The following is a 20,505-nucleotide window of genomic DNA, read 5'->3' as shown; positions in this document are numbered from 1 at the left end:
GTACAGCAGGCGGTGAAAAAGGCGAATGGTATGCTGGCATTTATAGCGAGAGGATTCGAGTACAGGAGCAGGGAGGTACTACTGCAGTTGTACAAGGCCTTGGTGAGACCACACCTGGAGTATTGTGTGCAGTTTTGGTCCCCTAATCTGAAGAAAGACATCTTTGCCATAGAGGGAGTACAAAGAAGGTTCACCAGATTGATTCCTGGGATGGCAGGACTTTCATATGAAGAAAGACTGGATGAACTGGGCTTGTACTCGTTGGAATTTAGAAGATTGAGGGGGGATCTGATTGAAACGTATAAGATCCTAAAGGGATTGGACAGGCTAGATGCAGGAAGATTGTTCCCAATGTTGGGGAAGTCCAGAACGAGGGGCCACAGTTTGAGGATAGAGGGGAAGCCTTTTAGGACCGAGATTAGGAAAAACTTCTTCACACAGAGAGTGGTGAATCTGTGGAATTCTCTGCCACAGGAAACAGTTGAGGCCAGTTCACTGGCTATATTTAAGAGGGAGTTAGATATGGCCCTTGTGGCTACGGGGGTCAGGGGGTATGGAGGGAAGGCTGGGGCAGGGTTCTGAGTTGGATGATCAGCCATGATCATAATAAATGGCGGTGCAGGCTCGAAGGGCTGAATGGCCTACTCCTGCACCTATTTTCTATGTTTCTATGTTTCTAAGATGGTGAACAAGGAAACTACATACACACATACAGTGATTGGTGGTGAAGTCAAATGGCTGAAGAAGGGATCTGCTTGGAGAGGAGGGTGGACCATGGGAGAAATGGAAGGATGAGGGGCACCTGGTGTGAGGTGATAGGCAGGTGAGGAGAAGGGGTTGGAAGGGAGCCAGAATGGGGAATGGAAGAAGAGAGAGGAGGAGGGGGAGAAATTACTAGGTTAGAGAAATCAATGTTCGTGCTATCAGGTTGGATGCAATCCCGACAGAATATGAGGTGCTGCTCCTCTGACCAGAGAGAGGCCTCATTACGACATGGACTAACTATCAGGGCGGGAATAGGGCGTGCAATTAAAATGGTAAGCCAAGGGGAAATCCTGCTTGAGCAAATGTGCTTGACAAAGTGGCCCTCCAAACTACAGGATGTTGGGTCTCACTGATTAGAGGAGGCTGTAATGGGAGCAGTGGATACAGTACTCTGATAGACTTACAAGTGAGGTGTTGCCCTCTTCAGCCTGCGTCTTGTAACAGTCCTTCCAAAGGGAAAGCCTTTTTGGGTCCCTGAGTTCACCTCCTCCCAAAGGAGGAGGTGAACAGACAGGAACCTCTTGCAGGGTTAAGATGGGACATGAATTATGATTCATAGACAAAATTAAGTAAATCTCAAAGAATTTTATAAGTCAGTGAAGAGTGGGATATGGGGCTCTGTATTGGACTTTCTTACGGGGTGAGGAGTGAGGTTTTTTGGTGCGGTGCACTCTGACGTGTATGGCTACTTTTGCCTTTATATTTTTCTCCCTTTTGCTGCTCAATATTTAATTTGATTTTGCTATGATTGTGGTTTTTGTGGAATGCTGTATTTTTTGTGTTTTTTGTTTGTAATAAAATAAAATTAAAAAATTTTTAAAAATTTAAAAAATTAAAAAATAGTGGGAGGGTAACTACGGAGTAGAAGCCATAAGGAATACACACTTAGAGCCAGATGCTGAGGCCTTAAATAAATACTTTTCATTTATATTCAGTAAGGACGTTGTAGTGAGATTTCAGTAAGGGGAAGAGTGGTGGTGAAAATGGCGAAGTATTAGATATCTCAAAGGTAAGGAGTAAAAGGACGAGAGGAGATATAATTTGGAATACACTGTCTGAGTATGTGGTGAAGGCAGGCATCTAACAACATTTAAATGAGAGCTTGAATCACCAATTCATTGAAAGCTACAGACCAAGTGCTGGTAAATGGGATTAATATAGATCATGGTTGATGTGATCATAATGGACTAATGGGTGTGTTTCTGTGAGGTATGACTCTTTGAACTTTATATTTCCAGAGAGATAAGGTAACTACTTTCCTGAAAGCATTAGAAGTAGACAGCAAACCAAGGATACTCACCATCACTGGACAAAGTGGGAGCTTTTCAATGGAAAAGTAAGGAAGAACGGTTTCATGAAGGAGGAATACAGATTTATCAAAAGGATAAAGAGAGAGATGACTTTGTTGATATGGAATGTGTGGTGTGATGTGAAACAGTTTAACTGAAATAGTGATGGCAGCATTTTAGATTGAAACTTCTGAAAAGTAACTGAAAATTCATCTGCAGGGCCCCAGAACCAAGAGCTGGTGAATGGAACTAAATGGATAAGTTATTCAAAGAGCCACTACAAGCACTGTGGGCTGTAAGACCTCCTCCTGTGTTCATGATGCTGTTAAATTAAGATCAGTGTTATATAAAGCATTAATAAAAGTGGGACCCATCTCTTATTTGAAAGCTTAGCCATATCCTCCTCCACTACATAATTTGTCATTTGGTATATTATTGGTCAGGGTGGGGGGAGAGAGGGAAACAATGTTTTTAATCCTTGTGTACACAAGAGTTCAGCATCAATTAAACATTACCTATTTGCTTGTTTCTCTACTGCTGTGTACATTAAGATCTCGACCCCATTCTTCTGGCTTCTCACAATAACCTTTGATATCAAGTCAAGTCACTTTTTAATTGTCATTTCAACCATAACTGCTGGTACAGAACATAGTAAAAATGAGACAACGTTTTCCAGGACCATGGTGTTACGTGAAACAATACAAAAACTACACTGAACTACGTAAGAAAAAACACAAAAACTACACTAGACTACAGACCTATCCAGGACTGCATAAAGTGCACAGAACAATGCAGACATTACAATAAATAATAATAAATAATAAACAAGACAGTAGGCACAGTAGAGGGCAGTAGGTTGGTGTCAGTCCAGGTCCTGGGTATTGAGGAGTCTGAGGGCTTGGGGGAAGAAACAGTTTCATAGTCTGGTCGTGAGAGCCTGAATGCTTTGGTGCCTTTTTCCAGATGGCAGGAGGGAGAAGAGTTTATATGAGGGGTGCGTGGGGTCCTTCGTAATGCTGTTTGCTTTGCGGCTGCAGCGTGTGATGTAATCATTACTAATCAAGAACCTTATCAGGCTCTGCTTTAAATATACCCAATCTTGGCCTCCACAGCAACCTGTGGCATTGAATTCCACAGTACACTACTCCCTGGCTAAAAAAAATTCTCCTCACCTACAGTATGTTCTAAATAGATGGCCATCTGTTCTGAGGCTGCGCCCTCTGGTCCTAGATGCTCCCACTATAGGAAACATCCTCTCCACATTCACTTTATCTAAGCCTTTCAAAAGTCAATAGTTTTCAATAAATCCCCCCTCATTCTTCTAGACTCCAGCGAGTACAGGTCCAGAGCCATCGAACGCTCCTCATACGTTAACATTTTCATTTCCGGAACCTTTCTCATGAACCTCCTCTGGACCTCTCCAATGCCGGCACATCTTTTCTTAGATAAGGGACCCAAAACTGCTCACAATACTCCAAACGAAGTCTGACCAATGCTTTATAAAGCCTCAAAATTACATCCTTGCTCTTGTATTCTAGTCCTCTGAAAATGAATACTAATATTGCATTTGCATCCCTACCCCTGACTCAACCTGCAAGTTAACTTGAAGGGAATCCTGTACGAGGATTCTCAAGTCCCTATGCACCTCTGATTTTTGAATTTTCTCTCTATTTAGAAAATAGTTTACGCCGTTATCCTTTCTACCAAATTGCATGACCATACTGTTCCCTACACTATATTCCATCTGCCACTCTTTGCCCATTCTCCAAATCTGCCTGTCCTTCTGCAGACTCCCTTCTTCCTCTACACTACTTGCCCCTCCACCTATCTTGGTATTGCCTGCAAACTTGGCCACAAAGCCATCAATTCTGTCACCCAAATCCAAATCATAAAGGAAGGAAAGCGGTCCCAATGCCTGCGAACACCACTAGTCACCAAAAGCCCACCAGAAGAGGCCCCCTTTATTTCCACTGTTTGCCTGCTGCCAGTCAGCTAATCTTCTATCCAGGCTAGTACCATTCATGTAATACCATGGGCTTTTATCTTGGTAAGCAGTATCAGGTGCGGCCCCTTGTCAAAGACCTTCTGAACATCCAAGTGAACAACATCCTCTGACTCTCATTTGCCTATACTGCTTGCTATTTCCTCAAAGAATTCTGAAACATTTGTCACCATTTACTACTCTGAGATTTATTTTCTTGCAGGCATTCACAGTGGAACAATGAAATACAACAAAATCAATGAAAAACTACTCACAAAGGCTGACAAACAACCAAGATGCAAAGGGAGCCAAACTGTGCAAATCAAAAAAAAAAATAATACTGAGAACATGAGTTGCATACTAATAGTATTTATATACAATTTTAAAATGGAATGTTTCCCATTATTACATCTATTGGTTACTTCTGACTTTCTAAAAATGATTTGTTTCATTTATTGACCTGTGAACTTTTCTAGAGTTACAAAATACACGTGGACTAAGATGTTAACTGTCCTGTGCTATCACCAGTGGGATCATCAGTCGATCTGCCACCTGTCTTCAGGAGTTTCTGCCCTCTTATGATCAAGACTCCCTCAAGGTGGTGGGCCAGCAGTGCTAAAGCACCATCTCCCATTGGCGAGCTTAAAAACTTGGCATCTGCCTCTATCGAGTTGTTGGTCGCTTCCATCCAACAGATAGTCTGCTCTTCAGGTGTCTATCCAACTACTGAAGGGTTTGCAAGATATGTATACACTATCTGACTATCTGCCCCTCTGGACATACTTGGTCCACACCCATGCTGATCCTTTCTCTGCTGCCTCAGCTACAGCCCTGCTGGTTGACTTGATCTCCCTTCTAGTGAAGCCAAGGTCATGCAGCCACTTCTGGAGAGTGAACGCAATAAACCCACGGCAGCCTACTTCGAATGGATAGCATGAGATCTTCCACCCTCTGTCTCTGCACTCTGATCTTAACTCTGCATATTTGATTAACTTGCGCTCATGGGCTTCATCGATGTTGTCTTCCCAGGGGACTGTGAGTTCACCAATAACCGCTTCTCTACTGCTGTCAGACCATACGATTATATCTGGACGCAATGTTGTGAAAGCTATTTGCTCCGGGAAACTGCCTTTCCCATCCAGGTCAGCCTTGACACAACAATCATTGGCTGAAGAAAGTATGCTTGATCGTGAGCCTGTGCTGTAGACCCTTGACTTGGAACCTTCTTTCACAAATGATATACGATGTTCTGTGCAGCATGGGGCATGAGATAAGTTGTGCTGCAGTACTCTCTGCTCAACCGCTTCTGTTACAACTCTGAGAACGTTGTTATGTCTCCAAGTGTACATGCCGCTGGAAAGATTGACTCTGCATGCACTCAAGATATGTTGAAGTGTTCCCTTCTCGCCACAAGCAGCACACCTGTCTGTCTTATCTTCATACCAGGTGCTGAGGTTGGCAGGTGTTGGGAGCAGATCGTACGCTGCTCTGCATAGAAAAGAAATGCGGAGCGGTTCCATCTGCCACAGAACATTCCAAGATAGGTGTTGTTGTTCAACACTTTCCCACCGGGTCCAAGCCCCTTGTTTGGCCAGGCCAGCTGTTTTAGTTACTCTTCTCCTCTTCTACCTCTCGTATTTCTTGTGTTACAAGCTCACGGCGCTCCTTACCTGTAGAAGATGATCACCACTTGTGGGTTGTCCATCCAAGTCCCTGGCAGCCTAGCTGGATAGCCCCAACCGTCTCCTTGTGCTTCAATCTGGACTCTGCCTCATCAACTGCTACACGGGCTGACCACTTCCTGCCTGATCTCACATCTGGCTGGGTGTTCTTGATGACAGGGTCTTTTGAGTCTTGAAGCATCAAGAATGATCTTACCTTGGCCACCTTGACTTCCTCAACAAGGGATTGCACTGGGATGGTAAGCTTTGTCTGGTTACTGTGGATTGCAACATTGGTGAGGCTGCTCGGTACTCCAAGCCACTTCTTCACATACTTGTTGAACTTCCATTCCATTCCCTCAACATGGGACATTGCCACTTCATAGACAGTTAGTGGCCACATTATCCGTGGCATCAGTCTGTACTGCAAGCACCACAACTTCAACTTGTCAACAGACATCAGACCTCTGCTGATCTGTTCTCCTGTCTCTTGAACCCTCTTAGTGTCTCTCAGCTCCTCTGTGTACCATCGCCCGAGGCTCTTAACTGGTTGGTCCTGAATGGATGGAATCTCCTCTCCACAAAGGGTGAAATGAAAGTCAACCAGCTTTCCTCTCCTAAGAACAAGGCTCCTTGACTTCTTGGTCTTGAACTTCATTCTTCCCCAATCCATTAGCTCCTCGAGTCTAGATAGTACATTTTCCACTGGCTCCATGCTGGGACCCAAAAGGGTAAGATCATCCATGAATGCTCGTATTGGTGGTAACTCTTCTCCGCCATCAAGTGCGACACCTGGTCCCACTGATTCTACAGCCCTCACAATAACCTCCATGGCTGACACAAAAAGGATGGGTGAAATTGCACATCCCATTGGGATTCCAACATCCAGACTCTGCCACCTAGTTGTAAACTGCTGAGTGGAAAACCTCATCCGGAAATCATTGTAGTACTGCATAACCGAGTTCCTCACCTTCGCAGGAATCCATAGGAATTCCACTGCAAACTCAATCAGGACATGGGGAACAGAACCATACGCATTTGCCAGATCAAGCCAAACTACAGCCAGATTTCTTCTCAATCTTTTTGACTCCTGGATGTTATGCCATATCATACTAGAATGTTCAAGGCATCCCGGGAAGCCTGGTATTCCTGCCTTCTGCACAGATGTATTTACTAATCCATTTTCAATCACAAATGAAGATATTCTTTCTGCCAGAATGCCAAACATAATCTTCCCCTCTCCATTCAGGAGTGAAATTGGTCGGAACTGATTCAATGTAGAAGAATTCGCTTCCTTCGGGATGTATACTCCTTCAGCCTCACTCCATGACAAAGGAACAACACCTTGTCTCCACACCACCTTTGTCAATCTCCACAAGTATTTCCTCAGCTGTTCACACTTCTTGAACACTTTATATGGCACTCCATTAGGTCCTGGCACTGAGCCTGACCTTGCCTTTCTGATGAACCGTTCGACTTCTGCCAGTTTGGGTTTGACAGATCAAACTTCACTCCTGGCTTGGTAGGCTTCACAAGCCCTGAAATGTCAAGCAAAGGAGCCTCCTGCTGTTTGTTAGAGTAAGTGCTTGCTAGGTGATCCTCAAGTTCTTGTTGAGAGATGTTAAGCTGCCCGCTCTTACTTTGTTCAAACAGTTTCTTTGTGAACTCGTGAGGGTTCTCAAAGAACGACTTTCTTGCCTTCTCTCTCTTCTTTCTCTTTTTACGTTGTGACTCTGCACGATGGAGTGATGCTAACTTTATTCGAAAATGCTCTCGGAGATCAGCAAGCCCTGGCTTGTCACCCTGGCTTGTCACCCTCACTTGCTACCTTCCACCTCTGTCTCAACGATCTAAGTTCTCTCCTCAACCTACTAATCTCCTTCTGGCGCCTGCTTGGTTGCTGTGTAGGCTTTGTTTTCTTCAACTCAACCAAACCAAACCTGTACTTTCCAACATCGTAAATCATATTGCCCATCACTTCTAACTTTCTCTTCGATGTTCCCCTGACAGTGTTCTCCAACATCATACTGATATCCTCATCAAATACACGCCAAGCCTTCTCATCTGCCATTACTGGCCACTTGACCTTCCTCTTCTTCTCTACCTCCTCACCACCGCCATCATGCGAAGAATCTACCTGGGTACTGTGGTCTGAAACCTGACCTGGGTTATCTCTCATCTGACCTGGAGTATGAATATATTTAACTGAACTTTTATCACTTTATCTGAGAACACTGCTTCCTGGAAAAAGTTCTTGCCTATTACTTTGAATTCAAATTTTCTATTGCCTCTTCCTTATCTTGTAACTATAATTGTTTGCATCACATTCTGTAGTTAGGTATATTATGGTGACTACATTCAAATGGGACTCTTCACGAAGGTCCAAAGTGCTTTACAACAGGTGAAATATTTTTGAAGTGTAGCATGGTTTCCTGAACAATAGTTGAAAATTTGCACACAACAAGCTCTCACAGAAAGAAGTTTGATAATACTCTGATAATTGGTTTTAATAATGCTCATTTAGAATTAATATTGGAGACGCAGTGAGGCCTGATTTTCCAGGAGTGACTTTCCTGTACACCTTTCAAATAATCTTGTGTTCAACTAACTGACGCCAAGTTGATCATTTCTACACAGCTGACAGAACACATGGTGCCTCAATTTAAATTCTTAGCTTAACGTCAGCACTTAACCAATGCTACGCTCGATATTGCATTGAACAAACAACTTCGAACTTTGTGTGAGAATCTCTGGAGGAGCACTTAGACGTGAAGCTTTCTAATCTAAACCTATGTCTGCTACAATTGAACCTATGCTGACTTACAAGTATCAGTGTAGGTTACGTTATTAGCATTACCTTCTACCTTAGCAGTAAGATAAAAGTAACTGTCAAGAGGTGCAGAGGGACTTGGGAATCCTCGTGCAAGACTCCCAGAAAGTTGATTTACAGGTTGAGTCTGTGGTAAAGAAGGCAAATGCAATGTTGGCATTTATTTCAAGGGAAATAGAATATAAAAGGAAGGAAATAATACTGAGCCTTTATAAGACGCTAGTCAGGCCACACATGGAGCATTGTCAACAGTTTTCGGCCCCATATCTCAGAAAGGATGTGTTATCATTGGATAGAATCCAGAGGAGGTTCACGAGGATGATTCTGGGAATGAAGGGGTTAACATATGAGAAGCGTTTGGCAGCTTTGGGCCTGTACTCACTGGAATTTAGTAGGATATTGGGGGGGGGGTCATGGAGAGGATGTTTCCTATGGTGGGGGTATCCAGAACCAGAAGGCCCAGCCTCAAAATTGAGGGGTGACCCTTTAGAACAGAGGTAAGGAGGATTTTATTTTAGCCAGAGAGTAGTAAATCTGTGGCATGCTTTGCCACAGACTGCGGTGGAGGTCAAGTCCGTGCGTATATTTAAGGCAGAAGTTGATCATTTCCTGATCTATCAGGATGTCAAAGAATATGTTGAGAAGACAGGTGTATAGGGTTGAGTGGGATCTGGGATCACTCATGATGGAATGGCAGAGCAGACTCGATGGGCTGAATGGCTGAATTCTGCTCCTATGTCTTATGGTCATATAGTCTAAGAGAAAGTCTCATTTTGACTCTACATACAGAGCTATGCAGGCCAGCTGAAAAGACGTATACAACTCGGACAGATGGAATTTAATCCAGCCAAGTGTGAGGTAATCACTTAAGGAAATCCAAATCCAAATCCTGTAGGACATACAGAGTCCATGACAGGATTTACATAGAGACCTTTGGGCAAGGTCTTGACTGAAGGTCTCTCTGTGCATTAGCAAGTACAGGGAGACCCTCAGGCAGGTTTGAAGCCTCCTGAAAGTGGCAGCACAGGCAGATAATGAGAGAAATAGGCTGAGACATTGACTAAATGAGTTATGCCATCACGTTGCAGCTGCACATGAAAACATTTGGTTAGACTGCACTCAGTATTGGTCAACACATTATAGCAAGGTAGTGGTGGCAAAAGTGAAAGTGTGGAAGAGATGTACCAGGATGGAGAGATTTGATAGGCTGGGCTTGTTCTCACTGGATTGTAGGAAACTGAGGGATGACCTTACAGATTTATAAAATTATGAGAGGCATAAGTATGATAAATAGTTTGAAATATTTTCTTGGGGCTGAGGATTTGAGAACTAGTGGGCGTAGTTTTGAAGTGCGGTGGGGGGCGGAGGAGAGAAATTTAAATGCAATCGTAGCTTAAGATTTTCTCCACAGAAAGTGGTGGATATCTGAAACATGCTCCCAGAGAAGGTCATAGTGGCAGATACAACACACTTATAAAGTAACAGGAAAGGTATAGGAGGATATGGATATAATGGTGGCATAGACTTTTCTCTGACTCTGTTGCAGTATTCTTTGATCAATTTATGACCTCATTCTGAGGTGATGATTATAACTGTAGTTACTTATTTAAGAGCTATCAGCTATGAGAAGAATGCAAGAAAAATCTACTTACAGCCAGGTATACTGCTGCATACACACTTAAAGCTGCCTCTTTGGACGGGAAGGTCTTCCTGGCTTTTGTTATGGCATCTATGTTGCCTGTGCAGGCTTCTTCACTGTTGATGAATTGCACGGGTTCATGATGACATCCCAGAGCTGTGTAATTGGGTTTACACACTGTGAGAAAGTGGGGCGCTAGATTTCCCGTCACCACTTGTCCAGCATTTACAAAAATATCAGTAGCAAAAAGTCCAAATGCATAAACCCCTAGTAACAAAAAAAGCAAGAAGTAATTAGAAATCCTCGATCTAAAATTTCAAAGAAAATCAGGTAATTCAGATAAATTATGATATTTAATTTTCACTTCACGTTCATCTTAATTATCCTTGCTATTTAAAAGTTATTCTGGAATTTGTAGTTAATTTTCATCTCTCTATTGTTTTGAAAATGTTACTGCGCCCCTCTTAGTCAATGTTAACTTGCCTTTTTTTGTTACATGCAAGTAGCATTTCTCGGAAAGAAATTCTCTGAAAAAATATGTTCATGCACATTAATTTGACTGGCTGAAATGCTTCATACATGCTCAGTGGCTTTTGTGCTCAATTAAATTTATGACTAATAGTGAAAGTTACAGGCTCAAAATTGAACTTGGAAGGAAGATTGACAGTATTGCCTGAACCTTCTAATTAAGGACCTAACAGAAAATGGTCCTGAAAGAGATATAATTCAATTAAGTGTCAGGAAGGCCTTTTGGGGGCTTTGGAGTTGTACTGCTTTTGTTTATTTTGAAGAACAAGACAATCATGTTTGTAGAATTAATTCCCACCATTTATTTTTGAAAGCATATTTGCAGAAGAGTTTCCTAGTAAGAAAGAACAAGTTCAAAAAAACTTGATTAACAAAATTCCGATCAATGTTTCCTTTTGTTTCCTTTCATTCTCTCCCTACATATGCTGACTTAGCTGCTGAGTATTTCTAGTATTCAAAGTCAAGTTCAAGTTTAATTGTCATTCAACCATACATGTGTATACAGATAACAAAACAGCATTCCGGCAACAAGGTGCAAAACACAGTACATACAATCACACACAGCACATAGTACATAGGTATAGTTACCATAGCACATAGAGACACAAAAAATAATACAAGTTGAGCACCCCATGTCTGAAATGTCTGCGGCCAGAAGTGTTTCTGATTTTGAATTTTTTCAGATTTTGGAATATTTGCATCTACATACTGTAAGACCATAACACATAGGAGCAGAATTAGGCCATTTGCTCCATTGAGTCTGCTCAATCGCATCTGATCCTTTTCTCTCCTCCTTAGCCCCACTCCCAGGCCTTCTCCCCATAATATTTGATGCGTGTCCAATCAAGAACCCATCAAACTTTGCCTTAAATACACTCAACAAACTGGCCGCCACAGCTGTCTGTGGTAACAAGTTCCACAAATTCACCACCCTCTGGCTAAAGAAATTTCTCTACATCTCTGTTTTAAATGGAGGCTGTGCCCTCTTATCCTAGACTCTACTACCATGGGAAACATCCTTTCCCACATCTACTCTGTCTAGGCCTTTCAAGATTCAAAAGGTTTCAGTGCGATCCCCCTCATCCTTTTAAATTCCAGCAAATACAGACCCAGAGCTATCAAATGTTCCTTTGTATGATAACCCTTCCATTTCTGGAATCATCCTTGTGAACCTCCTCTGAGCTCCCTCCAGTGCCAGCACATTTTGTCTTAGATGAGGAGCCTGAAACTGTTTACAATACTCAAGGTGAGGCCTCACCAGTGCGTTATAAAGCCTCAGAATCCTCATAAAGCTCTTGTATTCTAGACATCTGGAAATGAATGCTAACATTGCATTTGCCTTCCTCACCACTGACTCTACCTGCAAGTTAACCTTCATGGTGTTCTGCACAAGGACTTCCAAGTCCCTATGTATTTTTGATTTTTGGACTTTCTCCCCATTTAGAAAATAGTCTGCACACTTATTTCTACTACCAAAGTGCATGATCATGCATTTTCCAACATTGTATTTCATTTGCCACTTTCTTAACCATTCTCCTAATCTGCCTTTTTGCAGCCTCCCTGTTTCCTCAACACTACCTGCCCCTCCACTAATCTTCCTGTCACCTGTGTAATAAAGCCATCTATTGTTGGGACCACTTATTTTTATGCTGTATATCAACTAAATTGCTGATATACAGCATAAAAAGAAGTGGTCCCAACATCGACCCTTGTGGACTACCACTAGTCACTGGCAGCCAACCAGAAAAGGATCATTTTATTCCTACTCACTGCCTCCTACCAATCAGCCAATGCTCTTACCATGCCAGTAACTTGCCTGGAATATCATGGGTTCTTAACTTGGTAAGCAGTCTCATGTGTGACACCTTGTCAAAGGCCTTCTGAAAGTCCAAATACACAACATCCACTGCATCCCCTTTATCTATCCTACTTGTAATCTCCTCAAAAAATTTCAACAGATTTGTCGGGCAAGATTTCCCCTTAAGGAAACCATGCTGACTTTGGCCTATCTTGTCCTGTGTCACCAAGTACTCCATTGCCTCATCCTTAATAATTGTCTCCAAAATCTTCCCAACTACTGAGGTCAGGCTAACTGGTTTATAATTTCCTTTCTGCTGTCTTCCTCCTTTCTTAAAGAGTGGAGTGATATTTGCAGTTTTCTAGACCTATGGCACCATGCCGGAGTACAATGATTTTTGAAAGATCATTTCTAATGTCTCCACAATCTCTACCACTACCTCTTTCATAACCCTAGGGTGCAGTTCATCAAGTTACCATATAATGAGATACCTTGTCATTAGGATCTAAATCTAAACATGAAATCCATTTACATTACACATACATCTTAGACATACACACTGAAGGTAGTTTTATATAATATTTGTAATAATTTTGTACATTAAAAAACAAGGTGTACATTGAACCATGAGACAGGTAAACAATCTCTACCTTGGCTGAGCAGGTGGACAGTCAATGGCTGTTTGGCATCATCATCATTCTTGACTTGGAATTTATGTGCTATAAGTAAGCAGTCCTTGTCTTAAACTTGGAATAGAAAATCTGCAGAAGATGGAAATCCAAGTAGCACACGCAAAATGCTGGAGTAACTCAGTGGGCCAAGCAGCATGTATGGAAAAAAGTAAACAGTTGACATTTCAAGCCAAGACCCTTCTTCAGGACTCATGGCCCAAAACGTTGACTGTTTACTCTTTTCCATAGATGCTGCCTGACCTGCTGAGTTCCTCCAGCATTTTGTGTGTGTGCTACTTGTCTTACACATTCTCATCACACATATCCGCTGAGGCAGCCATTCACATCAAAGTTGCTGGTGAACGCAGCAGGCCAGGCAGCATCTATAGGAAGAGGCGCAGTCGAGGTTTCAGGCCGAGACCCTTCGTCAGGACTAACAGAAGGAAGAGTGAGTAAGGGATTTGAAAGCTGGAGGGGGAGGGGGAGATGCAAAATGATAGGAGAAGACAGGAGGGGGAGGGATGGAGCCGAGAGCTGGACAGGTGATAGGCAGAAGGGGATACGAGAGGATCATGGGACAGGAGGTCCGGGAAGAAAGACGGTGGGGGGGTGATCCAGAGGATGGGCAAGAGGTATATTCAGAGGGACAGAGGGAGAAAAAGGAGAGTGAGAGAAAGAATGTGTGCATAAAAAAGAGTAACAGATGGGGTACGAGGGGGAGGTGGGGCCTAGCGGAAGTTAGAGAAGTCAATGTTCATGCCATCAGGTTGGAGGCTACCCATACGGAATATAAGGTGCTGTTCCTCCAACCTGAGTGTGGCCTCATCTCTACAGTAGAGGAGGCCGTGGATAGACATGTCAGAATGGGAATGGGATGTGGAATTAAAATGTGTGGCCACTGGGAGATCCTGCTTTCTCTGGCGGACAGAGCGTAGATGTTCAGCAAAGCGGTCTCCCAGTCTGCGTCGGGTCTCACCAATATATAAAAGGCCACATCGGGAGCACCGGACGCAGTATATCACCCCAGTCGACTCACAGGTGAAGTGATGCCTCACCTGGAAGGACTGTTTGGGGCCCTGAATGGTGGTAAGGGAGGAAGTGTAAGGGCATGTGTAGCACTTGTTCCGCTTACACGGATAAGTGCCAGGAGGGAGATCAGTGGGGAGGGATGGGGGGGACGAATGGACAAGGGAGTTGTGTAGGGAGCGATCCCTGCGGAATGCAGAGAGAGGGGGGGAGGGAAAGATATACTACTATAAGCCTACTGACTCTCACAGCTATCTGGACTATTCCTCTTCTCACCCTGTCTCTTGCAAAAACGCCATCCCCTTCTCGCAATTCCTCCGTCTCCGCCGCATCTGCTCTCAGGATGAGGCTTTTCATTCTAGGACGAGGGAGATGTCTTCATTTTTTAAAGAAAGGGGCTTCCCTTCCTCCACTATCAACTCTGCTCTTAAACGCATCTCCCCCATTTCACGTACATCTGCTCTCACTCCATCCTCCCACCACCCCACTAGGAATAGGGTTCCCCTGGTCCTCACCTACCACCCCACCAGCCTCCGGGTCCAACATATTATTCTCCGTAACTTCCGCCACCTCCAACGGGATCCCACCACTAAGCATATCTTTCCCTCCACCCCTCTCTCTGCATTCCGCAGGGATCGCTCCCTACACAACTCCCTTGTCCATTCGTCCCCCCCATCCCTCCCCACTGATCTCCCTCCTGGCACTTATCCGTGTAAGCGGAACAAGTGCTACACATGCCCTTACACTTCCTCCCTTACCACCATTCAGGGCCCCAAATAGTCCTTCCAGGTGAGGCATCACTTCACCTGTGAGTCGACTGGGGTGATATACTGCGTCCGGTGCTCCCGATGTGGCCTTTTATATATTGGTGAGACCCGACGCAGACTGGGAGACCGCTTTGCTGAACATCTACGCTCTGTCCGCCGGAGAAAGCAGGATCTCCCAGTGGCCACACATTTTAATTCCACATCCCATTCCCATTCTGACATGTCTATCCACGGCCTCCTCTACTGTAGAGATGAAGCCACACTCAGGTTGGAGGAACAGCACCTTATATTCCGTATGGGTAGCCTCCAACCTGATGGCATGAACATTGACTTCTCTAACTTCCGCTAGGCCCCACCTCCCCCTCGTACCCCATCTGTTACTCTTTTTTATGCACACATTCTTTCTCTCACTTCTCCTTTTTCTCCCTCTGTCCCTCTGAATATACCTCTTGCCCATCCTCTGGGTCACCCCCCCCCGTCTTTCTTCCCGGACCTCCTGTCCCATGATCCTCTCGTATCCCCTTCTGCCTATCACCTGTCCAGCTCTCGGCTCCATCCCTCCCCCTCCTGTCTTCTCCTATCATTTTGCATCTCCCCCTCCCCCTCCAGCTTTCAAATCCCTTACTCACTCTTCCTTCTGTTAGTCCTGACGAAGGGTCTCGGCCTGAAACCTCGACTGCGCCTCTTCCTATAGATGCTGCCTGGCCTGCTGCGTTCACCAGCAACTTTGATGTGTGTTGCTTGAATTTCCAGCATCTGCAGAATTCCTGTTGTTTGAGGCAGCCATTCAGCATGTTTCACCCGCAATGATCTCGGCAGACTCATCAATGAATTTCTCTGCTGCTTCGTGATCAGCAGATGCTTCATCAGCACAAACCTTTAAAATTTTAATGCTGTGCCTTTTCTTAACTTCCTGGAACCAGCTTGCTGAATATTCACAAATACCTTCCATTTTCAGTTCATTGTGATAGATCATTTCTTGTTGCAAGATCAGCATACCGTTAAGTGAAATGTGTTCACTTCAATGTTGACAAATCCACTCTTTCAATACACGATCAAAATCTTCATTTTTTGGTTTATACACTGTTCTTCTATTTTTCATTAACTTATGTTTATTGCATATGTGAGCACTTCTCTTAACTGTATGTGGTGTGCAGAGATCTGTGTATTGCTTGAGAATATCCCCAATGCCTTGTGGAATTTTCCATTTGTCAGTGCTCAGAAATGTTCAGATTTTATAGGTTTTCAGATTTTGGAATTTCAGTTATGGGGTCCCTGAATGGCATGACCTGAAGATTGATGGTGCATGGGATGTTGCCTTATAGCCATGGTTCTACAAGAACAAGCACGCAGCAGTTCCTCATCTCATGCTGCGTCAGCCACAGATAAAGGCAAAGCAGCTTGTCTAGTGCTGAATCAGTCACAGATGAAGACAATACAGCTGGTCTTCCAGGAAGCGAACACTGATGGGAAACCCAAACTTCAGGGGCCAGACCCCAACCCAGCATGGATTCCTGCACATCCACACTGCCTCCAGTACTGCCTTCCCTGGGTGGCTGTAATAGGTGATGCCACGGCATGAGGGCCAGAACCATGCAACAACCAAGCCCACGCAGTTCCCCTGCCATCGGTCTGACCAGGGAACCAATGTCCTGGACTTGTAGTATTTTATATTTATATTACCAATGTCTCACAGGATCTTTTGTTCGGAAAAAAAAACATCTAAGGCACACATTTGCACCATTTCTTCAACCAGAAGAGGCCACTGCAACCAACTACATCGCCATCTTATTGGAGGTCTTCAAGCCATACATTTGCACCATTTGTACCTTATGAATCTATTTCATATTTCCATGTCTGCTTTCTCTAATTAAATCCCACTATGAAATATAACCCTTTCGCAACTGGTTCATCCGTTTATCACCAACAACACACTGACTCTTAGCAGGTCAAGTCTAATGAAGCCCAATGCAATTTCAAAGAGAACTATCTTAATTTTCTATAAGGCAATTCACATCCTTTCCGACAACACTGAATTGAAAAGTCTCAGGTAAAGCTTTGTCTAGTAGTATCACAAATCCCCTAGATTCGTTTTTTTATACATTCCATTTTTATTTTATGTTAAGTATCATCCCTTATATTATTCTATCTCCTTCCTTCCAGCATTTCATAGACCTCCCCTTTGTTTTACCCTCTCCTCTCCTTTGTCTTTGCATCTTAAAACTTTTTTTTCAGTTCTAGTAAAAGATCAATGAGGCTGCCCCTTTAACTTATGTTAGGCTTCACTAGAACAATGTTGGAGACTGAGCATTAACTCTATTTCTTTCTCCATGGACGCTGCTTACCTGGTGACTATTTTGAGCAACTTCTGTTTTCATAAAACCTTCCAGCATTTGCCTTTAAAGCTCTATATCTTAACCCCTAAAAATTAATTACTACTCTCATCATGACATGATGCCGTTAATACAGACTGTAAATATCTCAGAAGATTGTACTTAACTACACATCAGTTTAATTTTTATGATACTTAAAGCAAGTTGAACACTTTTATCCTTGACATCTCTATGATTCAGCATATAAGTGTAAACTAAAAATTATACTTAAAAATGTTGTTTAATGTTTATTTTTGAAAAACATACACTGAGTGGCCACTTTATTAGGTGAACCTATACATAGAAAATTTAGAAAACACGGAAAACCTACAGCAAAATACAGGCCCTATAGCCCACAATGCTGTGCCAAACATGTACTTACTTTAGAAATTACCTAGGGTTACCCATAGCCCATCTGCTTGTTAATGCAAATATTTAATCACCCAATCATATTGCAGCAATTCAATGCACAAATTCATGCAGACATTTTGTCAAAAAGTTCTGTTAATGTGCAGACCAAACATCAGAATGGGGAGCAAATGTAATCTAAGTGGCTTTTACTGTGGAATGATTGGTGGTGCCAGACAGGGCGGTTTGAGTATCTCAGAAACTGCTGATCTCCTAGGATTCTCATGCACAGTAATCTAGAGTTTACAGAGAATGGTGTGGAAATAAAAAACATCCGGTGAGTAGCAGTTCTGTGGGTGAAAATACCTTGTTAATGAGAGAAAGATCAGAAGAGAATGGCCAGACAGGTTCAGAATCACTTTATTGAATGGTGTGAAAAACAAACAAAAGTCCAATTGAGCATCAGTTCTGTAGGCTTGTAAATAAGAAAGGTCAGAGGAGAATGGGCAGAATGATTCAAGCTGATAGGAAGGTGACAGTAACTCAAATAACCATGAGTTACAAGAGTATCGTGCAGAAGAGCATTTCTGAAAGCACAACATGTTGAACATTGATGTGGATGAGCTACAGTAACAGAAGGCAACTAATATTCACTCAGTGACTTATTTTTTAGGTTTCTTCTGTAACTAATAAAGTGGACACTGAATGTATATTCATTGATATAAAGCTAGCTCACATTTGCTTAAAGTTTTCTTGACTTCTATGAAATAGGGATGCATTAAGTTACTGAACTTCAGTGTTTTTCAAGTGGGGGCCAGTTTGGCAAAAAGGAACTTTCAACTTGACAGCCATACTGACAGATAAATTAACACATTGTTTTCTTCTTATTACTGATGTAATTTATGAAACAGTTTATGTATTTATGACAATATCTGCTTGTGCAATAAAAGGAGATCCCCTTTACAAAATGAACCTTGAAAATCGTGCATCAGCCACTGACAAGTATGCATTCAAACCCTCTATCGCGCAAATGACCTGGAATAGATTATGTGCTTATGTCCATTGCCTCCTCCTTTACACCTCATTCCTCTCTGCTTGATCTCTTACTCCCACACACAAATTTTCTCTGATCCTAAACCTCTTCGTTTAGTTTCCTATTCTTGGGCTACGTCCACACTAGACCAGATAATTCTGAAAACACCGGTTTCGTGTAGAAACAATAGATGTCCACACCAGGCGTTTTTGAAAATACCTCAGAACACATTAAAACAGGTATTTGGGCAAATCTCTTCCTACTGGGCATGCACAGGACACATCTACAGAAAACAAGCAGAGAAGGAACGGTATATTTGCTGTGCGTTTTCAGTTACAGACTCGAAAAACTTAAAAGGAAATTGCCAAATGACGGACAGCTGTTGGCTCTCATGCAGGAGGACTTAAAACTAAAAAACAAATACTGAAGCGTATGGAGGCAACTGACAGGGAGTTCACGGACAGTAGGACCCGGCTGACGATGACCATGAAAAACTGACTAACTCTGTTGCAGATGGATTTGCAATGATGAGGAATATGATGGCTCCCCCCTTCCAGTAGTTTTCACCGCCACAATACCAGCCTCACAGCCACTACAATAGCTACACATACGGACACACAGACTCCCAGGTGGCCCCACCAACACCTTCCCCACTCCCACAGAGGGGTCACCCTGGAAACATTTCCTACAGCAATAGTCTCTTCAGCGATGAAAGGGACGACAGGTTTTTTAAAACCTCTGGTTACCCCGTACATGCTACAACACCCAACCAGCACTTTCAGATTTACACACTCTGAAGAGCATTTTAGAAAAGCTCTGTTTTCAGGGGAGGAAAACACCGTTTCAGTGTGGACGGAGGGTCAAAACGAAGAGAAAAAGCTTTGGTTACGGATTTATCCGGTCTAGTGTGGACGTAGACTTAGTCTTCTGATCTCACTCCTTGACATATTCCTGCTTCCCACAAATATTTTCTCTCCAGCCCAGGGGCCCCAGCCCCACTAAATCCAGCCCTAGCAATGCTACATTTTCACAATGACCCTTATTCCATTCACACAACTGCTCTGATCCTGTCTGCATTCCAACCACTCAATCCTAGTCAAGCTTCAACCAGACAATAAAAACAGAAACTGCTGGAGATATTTGACAAGTCAGACATTATCTGTGGGAAAAGAAGTAGAGTTAAAATTTCAAGTCAAACACCCTTTGTCAATACAGTTCTGGTGAAGTATCTCCAACTTGAAACGTTCTCATTCTCTCTCTCCCTCTACATATGCTACCTGACCATAAGACATAGGAGCAGAATTAGGCCACTCAGTCCATCAAGTCTCCTCAACCATTCTATCATGGCTGATTTATTATCTCCGTCAACCCCATTCTTCAACCTTCTTCCCATAAATTTTGGTAATCTGACTAATCAGGAACCCATCAACCCTTGCTTTAAATATACCCCATGAGTTGGCCTTCACAGTCAGCCATGGCAATGAATTGCACAGATTCACCACCATCTGGCTAATAAGAATTCCTCCTTATCTCTGTTTTAAAGGGATGTTCTTGTATTCTGAGGTTGTGCCATCCGGTCTTATGATTCTCCACAATAGGAAATGTCTTCTCCATGGCCACTCTTTTCTGTCCTTTCAATATTTGATAGGTTTTGATAGGTCCTACTCTCGCTCTTCTACCCTACCAAACATTTCCAAACTTTTCTGTTTTTATTTCAGACATTCAACATCTGCAGTTTATAGATATTCACTCTCCATCTGTATCACATTGAAATAGAAACAGTTGGTTAGAGAGCGA

At 43.1% G+C, this 20,505-nt stretch overlaps 1 protein-coding gene across 2 annotated transcripts in view; it reads right to left on the bottom strand.

The window, feature by feature from the left end:
* LOC134354988 (phospholipid phosphatase-related protein type 5-like) overlaps positions 1-20,505 on the bottom strand; it is a 214,998-nt gene that overhangs the window by 63,222 nt on the left and 131,271 nt on the right. For both annotated transcript variants that reach the window (XM_063064587.1, XM_063064588.1), the window contains exon 3: positions 10,179-10,432. In XM_063064587.1, the coding sequence (XP_062920657.1) occupies positions 10,179-10,432 (254 nt within the window). The remainder of the gene's footprint in view (positions 1-10,178; positions 10,433-20,505) is intronic.

Source organism: Mobula hypostoma, chromosome 12 (genome assembly GCF_963921235.1).
Source record: "Mobula hypostoma chromosome 12, sMobHyp1.1, whole genome shotgun sequence".
Lineage (NCBI taxonomy): Eukaryota > Metazoa > Chordata > Chondrichthyes > Myliobatiformes > Myliobatidae > Mobula > Mobula hypostoma.
Note: the sequence above shows the minus strand (reverse complement) of the source record. Positions and strands in the feature narration are given on the sequence as shown.